The 22,904-nt window shown below is 32.6% G+C and overlaps 1 protein-coding gene across 1 annotated transcript; it reads right to left on the bottom strand.

Moving 5' to 3' along the window:
- Positions 1–1,591: 1,591 nt before the first annotated feature.
- Positions 1,592–21,031, bottom strand: FBXO47 (F-box protein 47). The gene is made up of 10 exons (XM_031966168.1): positions 19,840–21,031; positions 18,232–18,402; positions 15,196–15,272; positions 12,992–13,069; positions 12,160–12,268; positions 9,197–9,373; positions 6,391–6,537; positions 5,590–5,732; positions 2,093–2,252; positions 1,592–1,841 (listed from the first exon to the last, which is right to left on the bottom strand). Exons 1-10 carry the CDS (start codon positions 20,018–20,020, stop codon positions 1,729–1,731), a joined length of 1,356 nt encoding a protein of 451 aa, XP_031822028.1. The 5' UTR covers positions 20,021–21,031; the 3' UTR covers positions 1,592–1,728.
- Between the last annotated feature and the right edge of the window lie 1,873 nt (positions 21,032–22,904).

Here is a 22,904-nt window from a genome sequence, read left to right on the forward strand (position 1 = left end):
CAATAATAACATAAGAGAAACCCTGATATGCCATATTTCTAGCACTAAGATGCATGATGCTTAGCTTTTTACAGTGAAACAATATGAAAAATCATTACTACTTATATGCAAATAATTACCTTTCAAGCTATTATGATCACTGTTTAAAAAATAATTTCCCCCTTTTACCCCAAAATTATTCAGTAGGGCATATTTTCAACTTAGATTCAACAATATTTGTACTAAATAAATGCTAGTATGTACAAGACTTTTTATGGATACAACACTATCATGTTGAAATGAAAATTATATTACATATTCTGGTATCTTCCAACTTTTAATTTTTAGACCTCAACTGTGGGAGAATTCTTATCAGAAAAAAAGAATAAAAATGAAACCAAAGGAAAAAAACAAAGCAAGAACCTTTGTCTTTTGTGGAAAAACTAAACCAAAATGTGGAACAAAAACTCCCACTATCAAAGGAATTAAAGCTGGACTCTTTTTTTCCCCTTAAATTCTTTAAAAAGTTCCATGCAAAAAAAATCATGGTAAAGAAATGTTCATTTCTGATCCTCTAACAGCATAAATTTTCTAAGATAAATTCTGTTGGAACAGAAACTTCAGTGAAACTTTGCTCTTATATTATTTCCACAATTTATGCTTTTCTTCAGTTTTGTCCAATTTCCTGTCTTATTCATTTACCAAACATAAGCAAACATGGCAGAATTTCCCACAATTTTCATTTCCCCAAGTATTAGCTCCTCTTATTAGAGCTATCCTATCTTCAAGGTCCTTTTTGCATTCTCAGATAAGTCATTTCAAGTAGTTTGGTGAAGGAAGCAGGAGGTCTGGTGAAAGAAGCCAAGTCCAGTGTGCCAGACCTTGAAAGGATCACAACAGGGCACCAACACTTTAGTTAAGAGATGGCAGAGCTATAGAGAGATGGATTCTAACACAATTTTAGCCCCGCTGAAGACTATGACTTTTACTATAACTGTGATGTGTCAGAAACAGTTGGTTATGTTGAAATTATCCTAGACCTCAGCTCTTCCCAAATTCCTCTTGCTGGGATTTAATTAATTTGGTTGCAGATATAGCCACAGTCTTTTGAACTAGACCTCTCAGAGGCTAATTCATCTGTTCTAAGCTTTGATATTTTCAGTTTCCTTTTTTAGACCCCCTTGAAGTAATTCACTTTCTGAAACTTTATAAAAGAAACATCACATTAGAAAAAGTCAAAATTACTTCTGCAGCTGATCAGGCAGCAAGGTAGGCAATTTCCTACCTTTTACACTTTTTCTCTATTTGCAACATTTATCTCAATTCCTAGCAAAGTATATGATTCACTGTAAAGAAAGGGAGTGAAATGTTTTCTTTATATCTAGATGATCTGCTACTTTTTACAAAAGTGAACAGTGATGTGAATAATATTCTTATTGTTGGTTATATGTTCAGAGAGATGGAAGAGAATGTGAATTTATATTTTAAGCAATCCAAAACTCCTTTACAAATCTTTACCAAATATTCTAGGTTCAATGGTATAATCAGTTGTTGCTAAAACTAGAACATCTTTTTTTTTTTTTTTTTTTTTTTTTTTTTTTTTTTTTTCCTCTTAGGACACAGTAACTAAGTGATTAAAAAAAAAGTCACACACACATTATCCTTCATGTGTGAAAAGATGAACATGGAGAAAAAGCAGCTGTCTAACGGTTGGCTCAATGAGGCACTCTTGAAATCACGTCTAAATATTTAGGTGGAGGTACTGTTCATGGTTATATATAAAACTTCCTTATGGAAATTAGCCTGTGCATTCACAAGATGAAACAAATTCAAAAAGCTGCTATCCTCTTCATCTCGGTCTCCTAAACACCAGAAACAGGATAGAGAGAGTAGAGAGAGGAAGAGAATTAATTTAAAAATATGATTTATTTGAAACACAATGTTATCCTAACCCTGAATAATTTAACAGAATTTAATCAGCAAACTTTTAACAAAATATACCGGACTAGGAGTAAAAAAAATGTGGGTGCTACTTCTAAACTTTCCCCTTTCCTAGTAATGTGACTTGTACATTCTTATTGCACACTTGCGTAATGCCTATATAAGTACTCACCAGACATAACTGACTGCAGCATGTCCATTATAACACGTGCAAATGAATTTTCCACATTCTGCAGGAAGTTATTTCTTTCCACCTGATTGCTAAAGACTTTGCAGACTTTTTGCATCATTTTTACTGCCCAGTCCATGCAGTACAGGTCCTTCTCGCAGACCTGATTTAAACATACAAAAATTTTTATAAATGTGAGAGCTCCTGAAGTTGGAATTTGTCTTTTCCTTGAATATGACACTATCTCCCAATACTATACATTTTCACTGGCTCTTCCCCATGCCTGGATTTCTCTTCATCTTCACAATCTCCTGGCTTTCTTCGAGAACCAGCTAAAATCCCACCTTTTTTCAAGAAGCCTTTCCCAAACCCCCTTAATGCTAGTTAGTATTTTCCTTCTGTTCATTATTTCCAAATTTACTGCATATATTTTGTCTGTACATAGCCGTTTGCACGTTGTCTCCTCTACTAGATGGTGAGCTCTTGGAGAACAGGAACTGTGATTTTCTTTTGTATTCCCAACACTTAGCACAGTGCCTACTTAGCACATTGTAGGCACTTTAATAAATGCTCACTAACTTGGCCTGGCATAGCAATAATAGCTTTGGTACAGAGGTAAGAGACCTGGATCAGCTGTCAGGGGACTTGACTTTGCTATTACTAACTAGATGGCCTTTGATAAGTTGGAAAATAATATGTGGAAGTAGAGCTAAGATGGTGTAGTAATAGAAACCAGTATGGTGGAGCAACCAAATCCTGATGAGAAAATCACAGTGACTCATTTATTTGGCGAAGTTCAGCGTAAGACAACAACCAGGAGGCCATGGGCGCTGAGGACTGGGGTCAGGACAGAAGCCTATCGCGTGGAGCACTCCAGTGCCCAGAGCAAGCCTGTGCACTAGGGCACTACAGCCAAAAGACAACTTTATTTCCCATAAGACAACAACCAGGAGGCCATGGGCGCTGAGGACTGGGGTCAGGACAGAAGCCTATCGCGTGGAGCACTCCAGTGCCCAGAGCAAGCCTGTGCACTAGGGCACTACAGCCAAAAGACAACTTTATTTCCCATCATTCACTTTCAGGTCATAGACCCAGGGTGGACTGAGAAAGGGACCTCTCCAGATAGAGGCTCTCCACAGCATACCCAGCAAAGGTCTCATTTCTAGCATCTATCACATTCTTGAACCTTAGTTTCTTCCCTCATCATAAAATGGATGACATTATACTTGTACTAACTCCATATATATATATATATATATATATATATATATATATATATATATATATAGTTCTGGGCCTGGACTCAGAAAGACCTGAATTCAAATGTGGCCTCAGACACTCACTAGCTGTGTGACCCTAAGCAAACCATTTAACCCTGTTGGCTTCAGTTTCCTCAAAGGTAAAATGAGCTAGAGAAGGAAATGGAAAAATTCTAATACCATTGCCAAGAAAATCCAAATGGATCACAACGAACCAGACAGGTCTGGAACTACTGAACGAGAACCACTTCACAGGGTTGTTGGAGGAATCAAAAGAGATAGTAACATATAAAGCAATATGTAAAGTGCCATTTAAATAGCAGCTATTATCAGGATGATTACTGCTAATAATAATTACAGTTATCCCTTCCACATTGTAGAGGTTAGGTGCCACTGTGTTTTAGAAAAATGATGTAAATTTTTTTGGCTCTCCCTTCATACCAAAGAAGAAATATGACTTTTTTTCTTTTTCATTTATGGAATGTTTACAGCACTTTATTGTAAAATATGGGTTAAGTATTTGGTCATGGGCTCTGTGTTATCTGCTGGCTTTCATGTCTCATCTGTGGCTTCTGCAAAACTCTCTCAAAATTCCCATTTAATTTCTTATGCTGATCTGAGGTATATCAAAAAGGTGATAGGAAAAATCTCAATGAAGAAGGGATAACAGTAAAGGGAATGCTAAACTAGATGTAAACAATTACTTTCCATATTGCTACTCTTTGACTTTTACAAATATCTTTTACAAGAAAGAAATATTGTTGATTTTTAAATTAAACTGTATAACTATGTTGGATCATGATGTGTGTTGAAAAATATTCAGTGTTCAGTTTTAGCTATGTAACACTAGAATGGAAAATGCTCTCAAGACTAAAACTCATTCAAAAGTGCAAATTAAAAAAAATATTTTAAATCTCTCCTTCATAAGTTGTATACTGGGGAACCCCAATGTCTTACATATATAAGAACATTTTGATGCTAGGGATATTTTTCCATCTGAAATGTTAATTATAGAATTGTGCATTATCAAAAATTCTGTTTGGCATTTTTGGCATGACAATAGAGTTACTTTTCTATATTAGCTCCAAATTCTCCAAGCCTTTTTTTTATTCCAATGATAGCCATAATAGTAGATCCTCCCATCTTTCTTCCTCTAACTCCTACCAGCATATATGGCTTTTATTAATTTTATTGTAAGTCTAAAAGTGTTTCACAGCTCAATTAATTTTGAGAAACACTGCTAAAGAGTTAATCAGATCCGTGGCTGTTAACAAATATTATTATTTAACATAAGAACCATTATAGGAAAAGTTATTGATTACCTTTTTAAAAAATCTAATAATATTTACATTTTCAAGATTATTTATACTAACTTAAGTATAATATTTCTAAATATTGGTTGCATATTTGTATCTAAATTTGCTCATGAAAGGGGAAAGTTTTATTCACTAACCTTTCAGATGACCAGCTCATCATGTGTAGCAGATATACATCATGAAAAACTGGATCAGAATATGGATAACTAATTATTATCAGTCAGATAGCAAGTACTTCCTGAATATCTCCTACATACAAACATCACACTAGGGTCCTAAAGAATAAAAAGACAATCCTTTCCCTCTGAAATTTTATAGTCCTTTGGGTGGTGATGAGACACACATACACAAATGACAAGAATATTAGCAAAGATTGTAAAGAAAGCTAAACTCCTAGAATCATAGATTTGAGATAGAATACAAACTCAACATAGAAGTTTTAGAGAAAAGGAGTGTTTAGATTTAAGAGAAGTTAAATAGGAAAATATTCCTCAAAAGGTGTTTTTTAAAATTAGATTTGGAGTCAGAGGAACTGAATCTGAATTCTGTTGTGCTATTAATTATCTGATTGACCTTTGGTGAATAATCATTCTGCACCTAAATTTTCTCTTCTGATAAGTAAAAGGATTGATGATACTAAGATCTAGCATTAATTCTATCCCACTAAGGTGATGAGAGATATAAATTGGAAGAGGGAAGGGGATAAAGGAAGAAGGGAGAGATATGAAGGATTTTCAAAAGATGTTGGTTTATTGTATATATTTTAAAAACCTATTTTAAGATATACTTGCATTCTTAATATCTCAAAATAATCAATATTTTAAGTATATTTCAGTTGAATGGGAAGAGTGATCCAATAAGTTTTTAAGTGGTAGTAAATACAATATTAGTCTGGATACTAAAAGAGACTTTGTTTTGTTCTTACCAAAGCCAAAAAGACTATCATCCGTGCTAGTTCATTGGCCCGTCCATTCACAGCTTTGCTAGCCATGAAGGTGAAACAAATGTTGTTCCCGCTTAGGATAAGGAGACGTGCATTATTCTCCAGAAGCCATTCTCGGGGAACCACTTTTGTTGGAAAAAAAAAAATTTCTTAATGAGAAGTTGTTCATTGACGGCAGTAATCACCATTAGACACATATGTTTCATACTTTTATAAAAGAGAAAATGAATACCACTAACTCAGAAAAATATGTTAGTTTTTCAATTATAATATCCAACCAGAATAAAAATTTTAATGTCATGTAGTCCAGATACACTAGTAATGTTTATTCCAAGTCTCTGATTTATATATTAAAAGGTAGGATGGTATGAATCTGTATACAGTACCTTTAGGATTATACAGAGATCAGAAACTAGTCTTAACTCCCTTACAGTAGTAAAAAGTGGAGAATTTTCTCCTCTATGTATCCCTTATGTATCTATTTTGTTAAAATCTGCAGGGATGGAATTTGAGATCTGGGCTGATTATTTACTATGAGAATCTATAAATTACATATGCATATATATAACTGTATAGCTGGTATTTGCATTTAGTTATATTCATTCTCTTCAACCTTAAAATTACATTCCCTAAATTCATTACCAGCAAAATATTTGACATATTTGAAAAAAATTATTATTTAAAATAGCAAATTCATTCTGCATAGAAACTATCTTCTATTTAATAATTATGCTCTGAAAGCAGAATTCTCAGTAATCAACATTGGTAAAAATATAGTTTTACCTGATAGTTCATCTACAAGACTGATTACATCATCTGCTGTCCATTCTTTAGTGTCAGTGTCATACAGTAATTTAATGGCATCAGCTAAGCCTTTTAGACTGGTTTCATCTGTAGGTCCTTCTGTCATTTTTTGCCAAACCACCTGTCCTGAATAAATGGAACAAATGAAATGTGACAAAATTTCTTTGAGAGGCAGATGGTTTCAGTAGTTTAAAAAATAAATATTATTAAAAAATGAAATCTCATTATTTAATAAGCACATTATGATATTTATTTGAACTTACATAATGGAAGGTCTATTTAGATTACAATATAACTTTAAAATGTTCTTTATTGGAATGAGGAAACATTAAAATTTAAAGTAGCCAAAAGAAAGGTTGTTTCAATAAGCCAAGTAATGCTTTCAGCACAAAGATAATACTATTGACATACCACAAACAGGGATGAAGAAAAATAGAATTTCGTAATTTTATTGAATTATTTAACACACCTCATTTACTACCTTATCTTTTATCACTCCTTCCCCCTTTTCTTATCTTTTCCCCTAGTTTTTCTGCCCTCTCTTCTATCCTGACCCTCCCTTTTCTTTCTTCTTTCTCCTCCTACTTCTTTATAGGGTTAAATAAATTTCTATACCCAACTGAATGATTAAGTTATTCCCTCTTACAGCCAAAACTGATGAGGTCAAGCTTTAGAAAATACTCATCTCCCTTCCTTCTTTCCCCTTGATTATAATAGTTCTTTTGTGCCACTTCATGACTTTGTTGAATTTTTTAATCAAATAAATATTAAACACTGATTTATACTTAGGATATGCTTATCCTTGTCACCTATGCAAATATTTTAAATCAGAACATACAAATCATGTCAATTTTAAAATTATCTGCTTCTGGGGGCAGCTATGTGGTACAGTGGATAGAGCATCAGCCCTGAAGTTAGGAGGACCTGAGTTCAAATATGACCTCAGACACTTAACACTTCCTAGATGTATGACCCTGGGCAAGTAACTTAATCCTAATTGCCTCAGGATAAAAATAAAATAAAAATATCTGCTTCTGGGAAAGAAAGAACACATATGGGCACACATATCACAATACATTATAAAAAACAAATATGTATTTTGGCTGTTCTTTTGGATTACTAGTTATATTATTTTCTTCTAATTATCTAAAAAATTGATTGAATATTTTAAAATGTAAAGCATCTTTTTAATTTAAACACTGAAAATAATGAAAATATATTTGATAATTAACTGTAGCAGAACAGTTTCCATCTTTGAAACTTAAGATTTATACCAATTAATACAAGAATATGCCTATGTAAAAATTTTTGGTAAATATGAAAACAGAAATTTTATATACACCCACACCCATACATATATAGGACAACCTCTTGTATTAAATACTAAGATAAATTTCAAATGGATATGTAACTTTAGACATAATGACATCATAAAAAATTAGGAAAGCTAAGAAAAAACTACCTTTCAGATTTGTAAATAAGAGAAGAGTTCATGACCAAACAAAGGATAAAAAGAATCACAAAAGATAAAATAGGTATTTTTTGTTATATAAAATTAAATGCTTTTGTACCAAAAATTAGTTAAATTAAAGAGGAAACATAACAAGGGAAAAATCTTCAGCAACTTTCTCTAATAAAGGTTTTATATCCAAAATACATAAGGAATGTTATAAGAATAAGAGCTATTCCCCAATAAATAAAGTATCAAAAGATACACATTGGCAGTTTTCAAAGGATAAAATCCATGCTATCAACAATCATATGAACATTATTCCAAATCAATAATTAAAGAAATGCAATTAAAGTAACTCTGAGTTCTATTTCACATCCATCAAATTACCAAGAATGACAAAAAATGGAAAATAACAAAATGTTAGAGGACCTGTGGGAAACAGGCATCCTAACACATTGTTGTAGAGATAGCAGTTTGGCACTATGCCCCCAAAGTCATCGCACTTTAACCTAGCAATACAACTAGTAGGTCTATACCTCAAAGAGATCAAAAAAAAAAAAAAAGAAAAAGAAAAAGATGCATATGTACAAAATATGTGACATGACTTGGTAGAAAAAATTAGAAACTAAAGGGGTCCCTATCCATTGGGAAATATCTAAATGAATTATAGCATATGAATGTAAAAGAATATTACTATGCCATTAGAAATTATGAAATGGAAATTTCTGAAGGAAATTAGGAAGATCTCGATCAATGATACAAAATGAAGTAAGCAAATAAAGCTGGCAATGGCAAGAAAGAAAAGCAACTTTGAAAGACTAGAACTCTGATCAATACAATAACATACCATTATTCCAGGAGACCAAAGATGAAACATACACTAATCACTTTCTGGCATAAAGGTGATAGACTTGAAATGCATTTTTGGACAATGCCAATATGGGACTTTGTTTTTCTGGACTGTATATATTTATTATGAAAGCTTTTCTTTTTGCTGCTGAATGTTTTTGGGGGAATGGGGAAATCAATATGATGGAAAGGAAATGCTTGTAAATAAAAAAATTAAAGATAAATAAAGCATTAAAAAACTGCAGAAAGGTAGATTTAGACTTAAAAATAAGGAAATGCTTCCTAAGAATTAGGTTTACACAAAATAAATGGGCTTCCTCAAGGAATACTATGTTCCCCTTCACTAAGGGTCCAGAAATATACACGTATAATTTTGAAATATCGCATGATTATTAGGAATGAGGAAACCAAAAAGTATTATAAAACTATATTTTCCTCTTAAGTTAAACAAAAATATGGTTTTACTGTAAAATATGTGCTTACCATCCTGAGATGATATAGGTCCAAAGATTATATAAAGCAGCCGTGCCTGATTCACCATTGGCCATGGTTTTAGTATTCGAGTCAACCAAAAGGCAGAGTCACTTCGCTGCATCCAGTGATCTAGTAGAACACTCCGACAGAATAATCTAATCCTTAACTCCAATTTTCGGGCACTTCCTAAGAAAGAAGTGAGAAATCTACCTTCAAAAAAAATTCTGGAAAATCAGGAGCAAGGCAATACCCACAGTGATTACAGAATCATTCTAATGGGCTACCAAGTCAGAATCTTCAGTAAAGTTCAATTTTGATACTCCATTGTATTGTGGAGGTGCTATAAATTTTGGCAGATTTTACAAAATTACAAAGGCTTCAAATATGAGCCTGATGATGGACTGTGTATCAGATGTACAAAGACTAGGCTAAAATTGTCTACAACTTATCAATAAAATAACAGATTTTTAAAGAGTTGAAATCTCTAGATAAGAAGTAATCAAGGTATCTTCTCTTAAACTGCCCTAATTTTCTAGCTTTGCTAATCTTTTAAATATTTTGCCCCATTCTATATTTTAAAATTAGGAGCATGGTTAAAGAAAAAAAGAACAATTTGGTCAGAACCTCAAGGGATTCCCAATTTTTTAAAAATGAGAAACATGGAAGACATATATCATATCATTAGTCAATATAGAGTAAAATGGTATGCTACCAATCTCATAACAATGATTTTCTATATCATCAAGCAAGAAGTTACTTCTACGCTCTCAATACCTAACTTTATTGAACATTGTAGAAGGAAGTAACATAATTGTGAATACTACAGTCACTATGTAAACTGATGTTATTTGAACCCAATTATGCCTTCATTGCTGCATTGTAATCTTTTATTCTTTTTTTAAAATTTTTCCTCTATTCTACTTCCCTCAGTGACTGCTTCAAACCTTATTCTTTCTTTAAATTTCCTGTAATTTCTTACCTCCTCTTCCATCCCCCAGTAAATAACCTTGCCTATTTTGCTAAGAAAATTAAAATCATCTATTTTGTATTCCATCTTCCCCAATGCACATCTCAGAACTCTTCAAAATCCTTACTTTTCTTTATCACAGAAGACCATTCTCCTTGTCAAAGTTAACCCCCCAAACCTGACTCTGTGACTTGTATCCTAAATGCCATATCCTGCTGTCTCCTCTAGAGGCTTGTTCCATCCATAATTCGCTTATCTTCAATCTCCTCCTATCTATTGGCTTTTTTTCATTGCCTTCAAACTTGCCAAAGTCTCCTCTATTCTCAAAAACCTTTCCTCAGACCTATAGTTAGATCTTAAGATATCATCCTAGCTTTTTCCTTTTTCCTGCCAAATTCCTAGACTTGTCTAGACTTATTATCTCCTCTTCCTCAACTCCGACTTACTTCTCAGCCCTTGGCAATTTAACTTCCAGCCCTTCCCATCATTCTACTGGAACAGTTCTTTCTAATTACTGGTGACCTCACAGCCCTTTACCCTCTTGGACTTCTGTGCAGCTTTTTAACACTGTTCACTTTTTCCTCCCCTTTCTTTGTTTGATTCTATGACATAGTTCTCTCTTGCTTTTCCTGTCTGACCGTTCTTACTCCAATTTCCTTGCTGATTCCACATCTCTTCCCTACCCTCTAAGCATGGGTATAACTCAAAGTTTAGTCCTTGACTATATTTTCTCTCATTCTCCCTTAGGAGAATTCACCTACTTTCATGCATTCAATTGTCATCTCTATGTAGATATTTCCCAAATTATAACATCTTAATCCCAATATCTCTCTTGGATCTCAGTTCTCTAGTTTCTACTACCTGATGGATATCTCTACCGGGGTGCTTCATTGGCATCTTAAACTCAAAATGAAGAAAACGGATCTCTTCCTCCCCACCGATAACTATTTTCTACTTTCAACTTTATTTTTGATGATGCTACCACATTCTCTGAGGCACTCAGATTCATAATTTTGGAGTTAATCATGGTTCTTCCTTTCTCACTCAGTTACCAAATCTTGTCAATTCTACCTCCACAACATATCTTGCACCTGCCCTACTTTTTAACCCCACTTATTCATCCACTACATTATTTCAGACCCCCATCACCTCTTACCTGGATTAATGTAGTAGCCTCCTAATTTCTCCTTTTCCAGTCTTTCCCCTTTCTAATAATTCTCCACCCAATTACCAAAATAATCTTGGGTTGTAATCTCATTTCCCTGTAGAAAATCCTTCCTTTGCCTTTAGAATTAAATATAAGCTCCTAAATTTATTATTAAAATTTCTCCACAATTAGCCTGATTTTATTATTACTCCTTCAACTTTATATACTCTATGTTCCAGTCAAATTGGTCTACCAGGTGTTTGTTATAGTCAACACTTCTATCTCTTCCCATTCATATAGCCTTTCCTCTAGTCTTGAAAGGCAGTATCACATTTTTATCTTTCCTAATTATTATGTTCCTTCAAAGTTATACTCAAAGCCTTCCCAATATTTCCACTGTTAGTGCTCTCTCTCTCTTTAAATTTTATTCACTAATCTGTGTACATGTTGTGTTCCTCAGCAGAATGTAAACTTGAGAATAGTAATTGTTTCTTTTTTGTCTTTGTAGTCCCCATACTATCCAGCACCCTGCATAAAGCAAACAGTATTTGTTAAACTGAACTAAATAAAAAAGATTGTGATCAAATTATTGTCTAAATTGACTATATTTCCGCTCATGTATATAATTTCTAGCAAGACAAGGCAGAATACAATGAGTAATAATGTAAAATAATGTTCAGGAGACAATAACAAGGATCTATCTGACTGGAGCAGATGACAGTGGTATTTAGAATTAATTTTTTTAAAGTGTTGTGTTCAGTAGCGATCAAAAGCTACTGAACCTGCTTTTGAATCTTGGTCTCTATTTCTTCTTGTCTCCCCCTTTTAAAATGCTCTTTTTGAATATCACATCTTTACCTGGTTTACTACAAACAACTGTCTGCACCTTGCGGGGTAGATTAGTCAACTCACACAGGAAATTGTAAACACGATGGCACTCCAACTCATCCCAACCTGCTGTTAAGGTCTAAAGATAACAAAATAAAGGAAACACTGTAAGTATGCAGACCATGAAGTTGAAGTTCAGGTCACTTTTGCTTTTTATAAAGATGATTTGCAGCATATTTTGTTATTATCCATTATGGATTTTCCACATATACAGAAAAAGTTTTTATAAATAATAGAACCTGGAGGTTCTAGATCCAGAGATCACTGAGACAACTCCATAAATCTGAGCCATTCATTTCAAATTTTAATAATAAGAAATTCACAATAAAAATTCAAGGTAATTAGAATACAGGGAAATCCCACCTATGGTTTAGGGAAATCACAATTTTTTTGATGAAACAACCTTATCAAGGGTAGATAGTGTTCTGTAGGAATAATATTATAAATGGGCAATTGGTCAAAGATATTAGAATTTCACAGCTTTAAGGAAGATATTTAGTAAAATACTTAAATGATTACAAAATAATGTTGGTCAGAATAATGTAGTTAGGGCATATGTGAGCTATATATCTATAACAATAATATTGTCAAAAGTTCAATTAATTACTGTTTTTTAATACAATGATTATTTCTTCTTCTTCTTCTTTTTCTTCTTCTTCTTCTTTTTTTTTTTTTTAACACAATGTTGTTCTCTTAAAATCATTTCAATCTCCATTACTTGGCCATAGAATACACTTATATGTTCTACTTACTACTAATAAAAAACCCCGCCTTTTCTCCTTTGCTTAAAAAGGTACAGTACCTGTAAAAACATTCCATAACACGGCAATCCTAAACACTGCATGGGAATTCCACAACCACTGAATTTAAAACATGAAACCTGTAAAGAGAAAAGCTATTATTTCCTCATCAACTGAACTGAACAGTTCGATTTTCAAATTTACTTTCATAACATTTATTGAGTGCCTGGCTATGTGCCATATCTATGCATGATAGATACAAAAAATCCCTATTAAATAGAATTTATGCTCTCAATAAACTTACAATTTCTTTAGGGGATATAATTTTTACACAGTTAAATAATATAAGAAAGTTTATGTATAAATGCTAAATTGGTTGGAAGAACAATAAACGTTATAAGAGTTCAGTGAAGTAAGAAATACATTTGGGGTAGAACAATGAGAAAGCCTTTATGAAGGAGGCGGGACTTGATTTAACCTTGAAAGATTTATATAATTTAGAAAGACAGGGAGCAGAGGGAAGGAATTTTAAGTGGCAAATTAGTATAGTCAAAGGTAAAGAGACAGAAATTAATATAGTATATTCAGGGAACACTAAGGAGAATTGTATGCCTGGAGAAGATTCATGTTGAATTGGTTAGATGGGGCAAATTAGATAGGAGATAGAGTTAAACAATTAGATTGAATCACAAAAATAGAAGACTCTTGAAAGTTTTATGTGAGAATATAACAAGAAAATGGTAATATTTTAGGAATTTTAAATTTTATTCAAGGAAGAAAAATCTTGGGGCACTATATAGCATATATTGGAGAAGGCAATCACAGAAAGCAGAAAGATCAGTTTTGGAGATCTTAAAATTTAGGCTAGAACTCCATTCCAAATGAATACCATCCTAATACAATTAATAATATATGAAACTATTTTATACCTCATTAATTGGGAACTGTGATCAGATTTGTGATTGTATTAATATACTGAATTTCTACATGAAGATACTATCAATGCAGATAGAAACCTTATAAGTTGCCCTTAACAATCTTAGACAAAATTGTTTGATTTAGATGATTGTTTCTATATAGTGAAATTTTTTAAGCACTGTTTTTAACAGTGTTGTCATTAATTTAAAGTACTGATATCTTCTAAAGTTGATGTTTTTGTTATGATTAAAATCAACTTTACTCTTTTTCTGAATGCCTAAAAAATAAGTTTTTTCACCAAAAAATGATTATTACAATATAGTAAATAGAAGGAAAGTTCTACACTAAATAGAAGGAAAGCCACTCACCTCCTGATAATGAAGCATTATATTCAGAGTGCAGATTAAGACATATTTTTTTCTAGACATAACTAATCAATTCTAGAATTTGTTTTGATTGACTATACTGATTTGTAACAGGGGTTTTGTTTTTCTTGCTCTCTCGGATGGGAAAGGGGAATGGGGAAAGAAAGAAAGTGAATATTCCTTTGAAAATAAAAAAAAATCTTTAAAAAAAAAACCATTCTAATTCCAACATAAGTCTAAAAAAAAGGGAGTGAATCATAATAGTTCAAATTTATGGAGCACTTTATAGTGCTGTCCATGTAGCAACCTTATGAGGTAGATGGTACAAGTACTGTTGTCCATATTTTATAGATGAGGAAACTATAATCTTAAGGGTTAAGTGATTTTCGCACAGTATGTAGCTGGGTTGATGTGGTTATTGTTGTTGTTTTGTCCTTAGTTGTTGAAGAATACCATGACATCAGAGAGGGATGCCATGACATGCAAGTGAATTAGATTTAAATGAGAGAGAACTGTGCAATACTATCTTCCTCCCTTTCTCCTCCAGAGTCATCTGGGTCTAGTGGCCTGCTAGATCAGGATACCTGGAGGTGGCCCTGGATGCAGTGGGAGACCTTGGCCTTTTTAAGCAAAATTCTTCAACAGATCTCAGTTTAACTGAGGCTATAACCATTCAATGATTAAGGCTACTCCAAGCACAGTACTTTTTATATTCTCCCATAGAAATCCCATAAATTTGAATAAAGTCCTTAATTACACTTAAAAGGTGATTAAAAAACAAGATAAACATGTCTATATTTTATAATATCTGAGCACATGAAACACTTGATCATTATGAATAATTATTGAGTATTCTTAATTATCCTAAGACAAGAATTGAAAATTATAAGAAATAGATTAGAAATTATTGCAAGGTGATTATAAAATATATTTACTATAAAATAAATTTATATAAGTATTCAGAAGTATAAATTTATTCTTACTTCTGAGAGTATCTTGTGAATATACTTTAACCTTTCTTTCGTGGGTAGCAGCAAGGTACACCTTTTAAACAATAAACCTGAGAAAGCAAACAGATACACATATAAGAAAATAACAAATAGTTTGAACAGATCAAGTAGGCACATATCTCTTGAATGTATCAAAGTAATACTATATCAAATCAACTATGAGCTGGTAAGACAAAGTTTGGCAAGAAGGTACAAAGCATATGCTGTTTACTAAGTTGTTTTAATGTCCATTTTTGACACCCAGGACCATATTCTGTAAAAAAAAAAAAAATGTGATCCTGCAGCTTCGTATGCAATCATCTTTTTTTATTATACTTTGTTACAGAATTGCTTGTTTTGTTCTATAAATAAAAAAAATAAAAATTTTAGTATAGTAAAAATCATAGTATTGGATCTCAAGTTGCAAATCTGGGAAAATATTTAGATTAAAAAAGGCAAAATGAGTAAAATTTGAAGATACATCAGGGAAACTTATATGTCTTACTTTAACATCATATCTGTACAGGGAAGCACAAGAAGCACTGTTGTCAATGAAGAACCTGGCTAAAATGGCAAAAGTAATTTTAACCTTTCCCCCAAATAAGTAGAAATTTAAAATTATAGCTATTAAAATTTCAGAAGTTGGAAGTAGCTTTGTTAGCACAAAGTATCTGTTTTGAGATAATATTGTGTTAAAAATTTTTCCTTCAAAAATATCCTTTTGGGGGGAGCATATAAAGGTTTTATAGTATTTTTTTGGATAATTTTTAAAAATCTTTCATTCCCCACAGAATGTTGCACCTTAATAGTTATTGCTACAGTTTTAGTAAATGGGCTATGGGCTTTCCATGGCTTTCCATGGATTGTACTTCTAAAATAGAAATATTAATAGTCCTATAGCAGATGTCATCTACTTATTCTTGTTCTAAAAAAAAAAAATTATTTCAGAGGGGAAAACACAATTTGCAGCAGCAACAGAGGTAATAATTCTTTCATAAATGAAAATATTGTACAGGACTAATATAGAAATACTTTTTGCATGACTGGGCATGTATCAAATTGCATTCTTAATGAAGGGGGATGAGAAAGAGGGTAGGAGAGAACTTGGAACTCAAAATTTTAAGAAACATGTTAAAAATAGCTTTTTATATGTAATTATAAAAAATAAAAGATTCATAATCACATGTAGACTTGTAAATTTTACTGATATAATTTTTGAACATTATTTGATCAACTTAGGATCATATCTGAAGTTTTAAAAACTGGCTTTGCTTAGTTTTACATGTAATAGACTCTTTCAGTGATGAGTGTTTTCCCTTCCTATTTTGGCACTTGGTCTCTGGTGAAGAAGCTGTAATTGAACATTAGTTATTTCCTTGTAATATAAAAACCTTCCTTTCAAGGCATATTAATTAAATCCACAGACTGTTAACAATACTGACTAATTTTTCATTGCTTTCTTTTTTTTAGACACAGGTGCTCAGAGCAGTTACAGACCAAATTTTAAATTCCTTTTTCCTCCTACAAAAATAGACTTAGATGCAATGCTTTTCTCCGTATTAGCCATCTGCTCTGTTTCTTGTGTGAAGGCAGAAAATTAAAATTCACAATCTTCAGAAAGATTCTGAAAATGTTATCTTACTACTTGAAATCCATAAAAGATTAGGAAAGAATAGCAGTAACAAGAAATGGCCCATGCACTTAAACGTTAAGAAATCTGAAGAACTATGTATCTACAATCAAAACAAAGTGGAAGCTTGAATATGAATCAAATGTAAGTATACTATCAAATGAGATGAAATATAAAAAGTACTATAGAATCTAAAATTATTATTATACAACTAATTTATTCAAAAAAAAATCAGGAAATCCAGACTAATGAAGGATTTTCACTTACTATTCAGACAGTTTTGTTTTAAGTAGCGGAGACTTGATCATAGTGGAAAAAACTGGACTAATTTGTTCTTTTTTTTGACCAAAACCAAATATTTAAATAAGCATTTTAACACCTTTAACAACCTCGAAAAAAAATATAATTTTAAACAATACTAAGAATAATGACTAAATTCAGTTAATTTTTATTCATTGGGCTTATTAACACTGAAAAATAGGGTAAGATTATACAATAAATTTATAGTTATTTTGTCATAGTTAAATCTATTTATATATTTAAATATTCTTATTTTATGATTAGAGTCTTCCTGATAATTATCTTAAAATTAGGCATCCTTGAACTACAACAATGCAACATTTGCTTAGCTTGCTCTTTTGCCTTTATTTAGCTCTGAATTTCACCCTGATGTAGTCTGGTTTTATTACCATGCTAAGGTTAATTATATGCAGCAGTTTAAATTGATGTTCATCAGTGAGGTCCAATTAGATTTTTATTTCATTATTCCTTTTAGAGAGAATGGAAACAATAAGCCAGGAACGAAAAAAAGGAAAAAAATGATTACAGGCCAAAGGAAGAAAGATTATATAGAACTCCCTTTGATAAGGGCAATGTAGAATATATGATTTATTAGTAAATGTGGATAGTATTTTTTTTAAAAAAGGAAACCATGATTTCTATTAGAGTATAAGTGATTTTATTCAATGTATTATTTTTAAATCTTGACTCTTTTTTTTACAAGATTAGAATATGGTTGAAAGGAATAAGAGATTCAGAGATAAAGCTCATTATGTTTCACAGGAAGCTACTGCACAGAAATATCAGTTCCCTAAACTCTTATGTTCCAACTCAAGCCGCATAACAGAAAGAGAAAAAGAGATCACATTTGCTTGTTTCTTTCAAATATACTTTCATTTATACTTAATTTTAAAGATAAACATAAAAAACTGTTGGAATTACAGTTAGAAGGAATATATAATTAATGGGAAATTATCATATTGAAAATAATGAAATCATTCATATACCAGGCAATATTTGGGAAATATTCCTATTTCCCACTGGCAAAAAGAGTTAAATAACAGAATCCCCTTAATTAAATATATCTTTTTATTTGTCACAATTCTCATTTTATAGGTCACCTAGAGATCTGTAGTGCTCCAGCATATAGGAGCCTTGTCTTCTGCCAGACAGCTCCAAATTATGAAAATCTTGCTGTAAAAGCCTTCTGCTTCCTGATGATGTTGAGATGTAATTAATAAGGCGGTGGCTGATGGTTTTCGACACCATGCTTAGCATGCTGATATCCTTCACTAAAACAACAAAACCCAATACAACTAGCTTAACTATAAGAACTTGCTATAATTGCTATAATTTAATTATATAATCAATCATACAAGTTAACATATTAGCAGACTTGAAAAAATAGAAAAGTATACATTCCTTTCTATCTTTTCTTAATATATTAGGAACATATAACAATAAGATTACTTCAATAAAATTAGGGCCCTCCCTTAAGAAGTTACAGTACAGCTACTGGTACATCCTTAGCTAAAGGTTCTCAATCTGGGGTATGTGACAAATTAAGGGTACCCCTTAACAGCCCTTAAAAGTATCCACCATGGATATGAAAAGTTTTTCAAGGGTTTGTGAGGAATATTTGATAAATAACTATATTATCCTATTGAAATTTTACCAAAGTAGTAGTGTCAATTAATTTATGGATTGGAAAGAGAACAGAGTGGTGGGAAAAGAAAAGGTTGAAGTGGAAAAAGAAGAAAGCATTATAATACATCTGAAAAAAAATTGAGACAAGTGAAATGATAATTCCTACTGATTAAAACAAAATTAATTGAGATTTGTTACAAAATTCTTTTTCTACTGATCTAGAAGAAATCAGCGCCAATGATCACATTAAAGATAGTTAATTGATATCTGAAATAATTTATTTCCAATCAATAAAGCTACAAAATTTTTGATGGACCCTACTAAATATGTTTAGGTCCATATATAGTTTATAAAAATTCATCTCTTTGAAAAAGTATTTTTTTTTAATTAAAATCCAAAGCAAGAAACAAACTGGAAGTTGAATGTAATATGTATATATCTCTTTCAGAAATTAGATCTTAACTTTTTTGTGTCATGGACACTCTGGCAGTCAAGTGAAACCTACAGTGTCTCTTCTCAGAATAATTTTTTTAATGAATTAAAAAAATACATAAGATCACATAGGAAAACAACTGTACTGAAATTTAGACATTAAAATATTTTTAAAAACAAGTTCATTGATCCCAGGCTAAAAATACCTACCATGAATATAATTGTTTGCTGACAAGAAAAAGGTTCAAGGATCTCACAAATTTAATTTTCTGACATTTAACAACTTTATGATACTAAAATGTTGTTTCCACTCAAATCATTTTCTGAAAAAATAATCTCTTTAATTTTCACGTGCATATGCTTGGTATACAATAGAATGCATTTCCTTTCATATTGAACCAGAAATGGGGTTACAAGAAGATTACCTAAAACCAAGGGATACAGGAACCAAAAAAAGATTGGGTACCACAGTCACAGGCATCTATTATTATCAAATTTCAGAAAATTAAGTATAGAAACTAATTTAAGCTAGATCAAAATATGTTTAAAATGCTGCAGGACCTATTGAAAAGCATAGTTTTTTAGGGAAAATGGATATGGTAAATTCTGTAGTTGTACTTACAGCAATATTTCCTCTCCTAAAACCTCACCTGACAGATATTCCAAAATTATTTGGAAAAGCTCTAATGGTAATGCTTTAAAATCTCCAAGTGTTGATAAGTTTTGAGAATCTGAGCCAAGAATGTTGCAAGAATGGTTGGATCGTCGGTTGCTACGTCTGTATTTCTGGTTGGGAATCAAGGTGAAGCTGGTACTTACAACGGATGTCATCCTTTTCCTTATCTAGTAAATTTCTCCTACTTAAAAAAAGGGGGGGGGGGTGGACAAAGAGAGAAGAAAATTGAAACAATGAATAGATCCAAAGAAAATGAAGATATTAATGAATACTACACCACCTTACTGTAGTAGTTTTACCACTTCATTCCACTGACTGGTTATTTCTTTGCTCATATGGCCTTCCCTAACTCTGGAATGCCTTCCTTCTTCTTTCCAATCTACATTAATTGACATTCTATCCATTCTCCTTGGTTGGGCTTGCTTAGCATTATAAGATTTAAGCTGGAATGGACTTCTATCTCATTTCACAGATGAGGAAAATGAGGCCTAGAGTGGGGATGTGACTTGCCCAAGGTTCTCTCTTCCATTATAATTTCCTTTAACTCTCTGGCTAGAAAGAATAACAGTAGCTGGCATTTCTTTTAAGGTTCATAAAATGTTTTTACAGACATTTTCTCATTTCTATTTACTTTGCATATATTTTGTATTTGTGTATTTATGTGCATATTGTTCCTCTCTGTCCCCCCATATAAGATTCTCAAACATAAAGATTTTTCATTTTGTCTTTATATCCCCCAAAGCTACATATTGCCTTGCCCATAGGGCAAGGTCTCGATTAATGCTCATAGATATTAATCGGATCCCAGCTCTTACAATCACAGACCTAGAGATGGAAGGGATCTCGAGGACCATCTAGTGCAAATAAGGAAACCGAGGCCCACGAAGGTTACACAGGTAGCACAAGAGGAAAGATGACTTGCCCGATATTACACAGGTAGCAAGCATCAGAGGCAGGACTGGAACTCATTTCTTCTTAATCTAGAAAGAGTTGCTTTGGTTTTTTTAAACTTAACTACACTACCTACTTACTAATTAAGAATGCACTTAAACAAATTACCTAACTTCTCCATACCTCATTTGTAATATGAGGAGATTGTACTGGATGGTCTGGGAGGTGACTTCCAGTTTTAGATCTATGAAAAAATCATAGGATTTTTTCCTCAATAATATTTTATTTTTCAAAAAATATATGCAAAAATTATTTTCAACATTCAATTTTGCAAAACTGTATGTTCCAAGTTTTTGATAGCAAACAATCTAATATAAGTTAAACATATGCAATTCTTCTAAATATATTTCTGTAAGGGTCAGAGGAGAAGGAGTCACGTAGAATGCAATAGAAAGTAAACAGGCAATAAAGTTTGAGACCTCTGGAAGTTGGCTTCTGTGTACTAGTAGGGACCGCCTTGTGGGTGGGAACTCTGGTCGCATTGAGATCTGCATCATTAACAGGAGGCGTTTCTTTCTCTGATTGGCTGCGATTGTGACTTCATAGACCCTTTTTAAACTGTGGAAGGAGGAAGCAGGTCCTCTTTGACCTGGAGTTCACTGGGAGTCAGTAGGAGGTCAGCTAGGCAGGATGTGAACACGTGAATAAAAGACATTGAGCTTGCACATGGCTGCTCTATCATCGTGTATTTAAACCATTATGAAATAATGGCAAGAGATCTCTGAAGACTTCCAACAGAGGTAAACTTGGTAAAATTGGTTTAAGCACTGCAAAAGACAGTGATGGAAGATTTCTCCGAGGGCATGAGAATTAGGAGAGACTGGCAATAGAGAATGCAGAGTGGGCATTATAGCAAGGCTATTCACAAAAGTAGTGAATGCTAGTGGCATGCACACATTTCCATATTCATGGTGTTGTGCAAGAAAAATCAGATCAAAGGGGGAAAAAAACCATGAGAAAAGAAAAAAAAACAAGCAAACAATAATTTTAAAAAAAGACGAAAATACTATGTTATGATCCACATTCAGTTTTCCTAATTTTTCTCTAGATGGTATGGCATTTTTCATCACAAGTCTATTGAAATTGCCATGAATCACCTCATTATGAAAAGAACCAAGTCTGATGCTGATTTTTTAAAATGCCCAAAGTTTAGCTTGATAAGGAACAAATGTCTTCCCATATAAAAGGGGATACACTTTGTTTTAGTTAATATGATATGCAATTTATGTAGTTACCTTTATGGAGTTTTTGTACTTTAGTCATTTGCCATTCAACATTGCCAGTTGAATAGGGAAGCAAGGTGTTACAGTGATGTAAACTGAGATCTTGGGGGAGTTGGGTGGTCCTGGGTTAGAAATCTCAAACCCCTCTGGGAGGAGCCCCACCCTCCTGTTTATAGAGGAAGCTCCCAGATAAGTAACCTCATTCAATTCAATTGGAGATCTTGGCTTGAGGCATAATCATTATCCTCTATTAAGTTGAAAATTAGTCCCTCAAATTCACCTGGAGATTGGTCCCCAGCTCCAGGTCAAAAAAAAAAAAAAACCCATTATAATGAAAGCCTGTGTGCCCAAATCGTTGCAAAAAAGGTCCTAACAACCTGGCCATCCTCAGTAATGAGATCAACCAAATCATTTCCAATGGAGCAGTAATGAACTGAACCAGCTACACCCAGAGAAAGAACAATGGGAGATGACTAAAAACCATTACATTGAATTCCCAATACCTATATTTATGCCCACATGCATTTCTGATTTCCTTCACAAGCTAATTGTACACTATTTCAGAGTCTGATTCTTTTTGTACAGCAAAATAACGGTTTGGTCATGTATACTTATTGTGTATCTAATTTATATTTTAATATATTTAACACCTACTGGTCATCCTGCCATCTGGGGGTGGGGGTGGGGGGTAAGAGGTGAAAAATTGGAACAAGAGGTTTGGCTATTGTTAATGCTGTAAAGTTACCCATACATATAACCTGTAAATAAAAGGCTATTAAAAAAATAATAAATTAATTAAAAAAAAAAAAAAAAAGTCCTAACAGGATTTTGCTGAGTTATTTTTCTCAGTGTAATAAATCCACAG

This window comes from Sarcophilus harrisii, chromosome 4, assembly GCF_902635505.1.
Source record: "Sarcophilus harrisii chromosome 4, mSarHar1.11, whole genome shotgun sequence".
Taxonomy (NCBI): Eukaryota; Metazoa; Chordata; class Mammalia; order Dasyuromorphia; family Dasyuridae; genus Sarcophilus; species Sarcophilus harrisii.